The sequence below is a fragment of the Alosa sapidissima genome, chromosome 15 (assembly GCF_018492685.1).
Source record: "Alosa sapidissima isolate fAloSap1 chromosome 15, fAloSap1.pri, whole genome shotgun sequence".
NCBI classification, from domain to species: Eukaryota; Metazoa; Chordata; class Actinopteri; order Clupeiformes; family Clupeidae; genus Alosa; species Alosa sapidissima.
In genome coordinates this window covers 24,989,193-24,995,452 of record NC_055971.1, presented here as the reverse complement: position 1 = coordinate 24,995,452, position 6,260 = coordinate 24,989,193, and the positions used below count along the sequence as shown (strand labels likewise).

Sequence of the window (6,260 nt, the reverse complement as noted above, 5' to 3'; positions counted from 1 at the left end):
ACAGTAGCAGAGGCCGAGCACACACACATACACACACACACACACACACACACACTGACTGACCACAGTAGCTGATTCCAAACACAGTGTTATTTAAGTCCTCACCTTGAGCAGTTCACGGAGCAAAGTGATAAGGTATGAGTCTGAGACAGCTGAGCATGAGTGTGTGTACTGTAAGTGTGTGTGTGTGTGTGTGTGTGTGTGTGAGTGAGTGTGTGTGTGTGTGTGAGTGAATGTATGTGTGTGTGTGTGAGTCAACACACAGATCTCATGCAGACTAAAGTAAGCATAAAAATGCAGAACCATGAGAAAACATCACGGTCAACAGGAGCCAGTAATGCATTACTCACACCCCTACCAGTGAAACCTCTCTCTCTCTCTCTCTCTCTCTCTCTCTCTCTCTCAGAGTGATGATTATAGCCTGTACCTTCTCCATGCCCCCCCCCCCCCCTACACACACACACACACACACACTCCTCCTCAAACGTTTGATGCACTTACCAGGCCTGCTCACCCTAATCTTTATGATGAACGTTTATGGCTGGCTATACTGAACACAGAGTTTCTTCAGTTTCTGCAGCTTGAGCAACACCACCCTTATCTGCCCCCCCCCCCCCCCCCCCAATTCCACCCCATCCAACTGCCCCATAAGGGTGGGGTCAGAAACCAGGAAGCCTGTCCTGCTGATGTCATTGGCTGACCGGCGTGTTCAGGAAATGGATTTAACACAAATAAACGTTGTGATGCTGCAGATAAGCCACTTCACGTGCAAGTTTGAGAGGCATTAAATAACACACAGAAACATGCACTTTTCATTCGTAAGCGAAAACAGCATGCCGTGGTGACGGTCAGACACGTGTGGTCAGTTTGGAAATGGACAACCTGTATGTATGTACGTTTTTGTGTGTGTGTATGCATATGTCTGTGTGTGTTTGTGTGTGTGTATATATGTCTGTGTGTGTATGTATATATATGTGTGTGTGTGTGTGTGTGTGTGTATGTGTGTATATGTCTGTGTGAGTGTGTGTGTGTGTGTGTGTGTGTGTGTATGTCTGTGTGTGTGTGTGTATGTCTGTGTGTGTGTGTGTGTGTGTGTGTATGTCTGTGTGTGTGTGTGTATGTCTGTGTGTGTGTGTGTGTGTGTGTGTGTGTGTGTGTGTGTGTGTGTGTGTGTGTGTGTATGTGTGTGTGTATGTCTGTGTGTGTGTGTGTGTGTATGTGTGTGTGTATGTGTGTGTATATGTCTGTGTGTGTGTGTGTGTGTGTGTGTGTGTGTGTGTGTGTGTATGTGTGTATGTCTGTGTGAGTGTGTGTGTGTGTGTGTGTGTGTGTATGTCTGTGTGTGTGTGTGTGTGTGTGTGTATATATGTCTGTGTGTGTGTGTGTGTGTGTGTGTATATGTCTGTGTGTGTGTGTGTGTGTGTCTGTGGTCACTCACGTCCTGCAGCTGCTGGCAGAGGTGCTGGCTGAGTTCGCTGTGCTCCTGCTGGTCGCGGCGGCGGTCCCGCTGGGCCTGGCTGAGCTGCATGCGGAGCTGCTGGGCCTGGCCGCTCAGCTCCCTGACGTCGCCCTCCAGCTCCGACACCTGACCCTCCCACTGCGCCTGACAGCCCTCCAGTTTCAGACGCAGCTCATGCCGGCCCTGCTCCAGAACCTGGTAAGGCCGTAACAAACAAACAAACAGACAGATAAATTAACAACAAGAAACAACAACAACAATAACAATAACAACAGCAACCATCATCATCAGCATCAACAACAACAACAAAAATAACAACAGCAACCATCATCATCAGCAGCAGCATCCACAACAGCAACCACAACACAAAGTAGGAAGGGTAGGCTATGCTAGGTTTCCATGCAGGAATTTTTTCTAATATACATTTCAAACTGAGAAAGGACGGTGGATAGGATAGTTCTACTTGACTACATTGTCCCAGTTAGACAAAGGTACTGTATTTGTGTATGTTTGTGTGTGTGTGTGTGTGTGTGTGTGTGTGTGTGACTGCCAACTGTTTCAATGAGGCTGAGGTGTTTGGTTTCAGAGAGCCCTGCTTCCGCAGCAGTGGGATTAAGAGCTCATAGAGAAACCATGTGTGTGTTAGGTTGAAAAAAAGGAAAAAAAAAAACACCTTTGTTTGCATATTAGTGCAAGATTTAAGCCATGCCACAGTAAAGCCCGATACAACAGACTAGAGTTTAGATTTGTACAGTTGCAGTACGTATAGCAGTTACACATGAGATTGTTCATTACAAATGCCAGGGTCAACATATGTACATCATGTTTTGAGAAAGAAATGTGATAAGCCACGGTACATATTACAGCTTTCACAAGCAATGACTGACATATAGATTTCCTTGGACGATGCATGTTCTTGCTTGCTTCATTCTTACATAGGGTTGAAAAAATTGCCCCTGATAATTCTCTGCACCTTTAAAAGCACCTGAATGATATGCAGAGAACATTTTGGCATGACTGGCCACTTCCTAGATAAGGCCAGGTTGGTATGACTGGCCACTGCCTAGATAAGGCCAGGTTGGCATGACTGGCCACTGCCTAGATAAGGCCAGGTTGGCATCAGTGGGCACTGCCTACGTAAGGCCGAGGTGTTTAGTTTCAGAGAAGAGTGCTAGCTCGAGAGTGAAAGCTCCTAGAAGCAGACTTTCCCATCGCTTGAGGCCTGAGAGAAACAGTAGGGTGGGATGTAATACCGTCCCCACAAGAAGCAAAGGAAATCATCATATACTGTACACAATAAAGTTGAATCTAAAGAGCTTGAGGGTCACTCAACAGATACTATATAACTATATAAAATGACACAATATAATAGTTCTGCACATAGGAAGGGATTCTGTTGTTGACTCAGACTGAACAGTTGACTCTGTGCTAGGCCTAGAACTTGACATCTAACAAATCATACCAGGCCTCACACACAAACACTAAACAAACAAACACACAAAACAAAAACACCCCATTATCATCAATGGGTCCTGATTTGTTGTGATTCCCTCCTCTGAAATCGTGATTACAGTCTTACCATAGTGCCCTGGACAAACCTTAACTTCTACCAAATGCCACCCAGGCCAGGGAACAACCTCCATCATAGCTGGGTCGTAAAGGGCTCCATTCACCAGAATCACTCTCCGAGGACGCAGAACTTTATCAAGCACTAACTACAAGTGACATTTATCTTCCTGTCTGCAGCATGTTTATGTGCCACAGTGATTTGCCCATAAAGCTTAGCCAGATTCATAGGGAGGAGATAAGGTAACAACGTAGACTTTTGCAGACTACAGGCCTCCACGGCCCTCTAAAAGCATGACTAATTCAATCATAGCCAAGAGTCAGAGCTTTTTAAATTAACCGGAAAAAAAAAATGTCACCATAATCCTTCTCCATAACTGTCCAATTCCAAGGCAATGGAAATGTTATGAATGACACCCCTACTTGCTAAAACTAATAATTCTGACCCAGACATCGTGTCAAAAGCAGTGTTGAGTTTTATTCAAACATATTTTATTTATTTATTTATTTATTTATTCATTGGCATTTTGTGATTTATGAATGTCATTGTATTCATTTATTTGTTTGGGTCTGGGCCAAACAGCTGTTTATCAGTGCTTTGTCATATTAGAATGACTGGATTAGTTATTAGAGTCCTATTTGAGTTTCCACAGATTATAAAAAATATTTAGACAAGGCTTCTTTGACAGCTTTGTGTTTGTTAATCCTTACCAAAAAGCTCATAGGTACTTAGAACACAGCGAACAGAACAAGTTGAATAAATACATAAAAATTTCAAAATCTGATGGTGAGGTGTTTCAGGTGCTGGCTGGGTCTTGCTGTCCTACTTGCAAATAAATCAGCTTGGCAAAATTGGACCTTACAACAAAGTCGCTTATCCCTCACAGAAATATCTATTTAGCATTTCTGTAAAGAAACTTGAGGAAGCTCAGTTATAATGCATTGTTTTTGTTGATTTGCATGCTTTTACAAGTAGGACTCAAGGTAGTTCCCAACATGTCAGTGAGGAGCCATCAGGAACTGAACCTGACACAGACCTGATGTAGTGTGGGGTCCAAACACTGAACAAAACCAAACCAAAGAGTTAAAAAGTTTTGGTAATAAGATAACACTATGCAAAAGAGGTTGGATAATTAACAAGGCCTACAAAAGACTAGACAGCCAACTTTCCCAAAGACAGATGAGAGAACACAGCTGGATGGAGGAACCCCAAGACTATTAAAATTGACACACTAGATTTACTTCACCTGTAATTTGATTTTAGGGAACTGGTCGCAAAACAATTGATATACATTCAGGTACATTTATTAACTTTACTTACCTGGTTGTAAAGAAAGCAATTGTTTGTTTTTTAAAGTAAAGTACATTTGACATGTAATTTTCTATTTTGCATTTGAGTAGGCTACATGAGGCAATCAACCCCACCAGTCAGTCATCACTAAGGAAATGTCTCAGTTAATTAGATTGTTCCTGCTGCATGCCTTGGCATTGCCATCCCATGATTGGATAATCTGGTGACCCTTTTACATGTAGTGGATCTGGGTATCCACATAAAACATATGAATCAGATCTAGTTTCTTCCACAGTAGCAGTATATTTCGATGGAAGAATTTACCTTTTGGTGTATTTAAAAATATAAATACATAAATAAAAAAACATATGGAGATCCAACCACCCGATCATTAACTAGAAACAAACATGTCCACGCTTGTCTGCTCAATGGAGGCAGATGTCTCGAAGGGGATAACAATCACACCATGTACCATCCGTTGGTGCAATTCAGTGTGTTTGTGTGAAAGATATTGCAGATTTGTCAATGAAAACAGTAAATTACTGTAAATCTTTCATACAGTAATTACTGAAAAATACTGTATTTAATGCATAAATAGGCTATCTTTCCCTTTGTCTCTGTTACGTTCTGTTCCTCTCTATCTATCAATTTCTTTCTTTTTTTTCTTTCTGTTGCCTGAAACGAGTGAGGGGGCACCCCGGGTTTTGGAACCAAATGATGCATTATTTCCGAGCCACCTCTTTCTTCCTAATTAAACTTCAGGCTCAGTGCTCGAGCAACAGGGAAAATATAGCCTATCCGTAAAGCCGAAATTCCCTAAAAGCTAAATTTGACTATTTGGGGTCTTTTGTGCTTGGTCTTATAAAAATGTTGTATGACTCACTATCAGTGTACTCAATGTGTCTGTCAACTGATGACGGATATCAGCACAGTGCTCAGTTCAGGACAGGTAATAAACATATTGTACTGTAGGTTATATCACATGCCATAAAAGTGTGACATCAGAACTTGATCTAGTGGCATACATAATCTCTCTGAAGTCTACATGCGAAACTGATAAAACCAGTCGGAAACAATAATAAGTTGAATCATTTCACTAACTTTAAACAATGTGATACCACACTCATATGACAGTGAGAAATGCAGTCCTCGCAAACACGGGAAAAAACTACACGCAGCGATAGGCTACGTTTCGGTGAAGTTGACTCTGGCCCTTACCTCCAGTTTGTCCGTGTACTGCTCGTGCAGTTTGTCAGCCTCCTCTTTTAGCTGACGATTCTCCAAAAGTAGTGCGTTCCCCAGTTGCGCTGCCAAAATAACCTCTTCCTCTTTCTGCCTCAGAGCAGCCAGTATTTCGTCCTGGTTCTGATACACAGGTATCTCTTCGTTGTCAAAATCAAACGAATAGAAATCCTCCTCCAAACCCATTTTGTGTGATTTCAGACTCACATCTACTACTCGACTCATGACTGTAGTTAGCGAGAAAGTTTTCTCTTTCAGGCTTATTCAAACGTTAAGGCTAACTCAGAAAACATCTAGGCTATAGCCTACCGTATCCTAAATATCGCAACTGAAACGAGTTTGATTATACTGTACCAGTCCACTGCCCTCAGATATCTAACCCTATTCGTCAGACGCGGGGTTAAGCTCTCTTGCTCGTGTGGGCTGGTCTGATGTCGTTTGCAGGTGACGGGCGGTCGCCACTGGCGCGCTCTGTATACGGCTCTGCAGTGCACACGAACAAACCTGAGATCTGTGTTTGACATAGGCCTACGTCACCGCACAACAACCGAGCTCGCCTTGGCAACCTAATCTGTACCTTCAACAAGAAGATTTTACAGTCCATCGGTTCTTCTGCTAGAGGTGATAATAGGAAGGTCATTATTGGTCTTCCTCTGGTTGTTCAGAAACAGAGTTTTAATATTAGGTAATACATGAGTTGCA

At 42.6% G+C, this 6,260-nt stretch overlaps 1 protein-coding gene across 2 annotated transcripts in view; it reads right to left on the bottom strand.

The window, feature by feature from the left end:
* The window catches only part of si:ch211-235m3.5 (BICD family-like cargo adapter 1), a 22,689-nt gene extending 16,666 nt beyond the window's left edge, over positions 1 to 6,023 (bottom strand). For both annotated transcript variants that reach the window (XM_042064211.1, XM_042064212.1), the window contains exons 1-2: positions 5,535 to 6,023; positions 1,439 to 1,654 (exon numbers count right to left, since the gene is read on the bottom strand). In XM_042064211.1, coding sequence (XP_041920145.1) covers positions 1,439 to 1,654; positions 5,535 to 5,783 — 465 coding nt within the window. In that variant the 5' untranslated portion in view covers positions 5,784 to 6,023. The remainder of the gene's footprint in view (positions 1 to 1,438; positions 1,655 to 5,534) is intronic.
* Between the last annotated feature and the right edge of the window lie 237 nt (positions 6,024 to 6,260).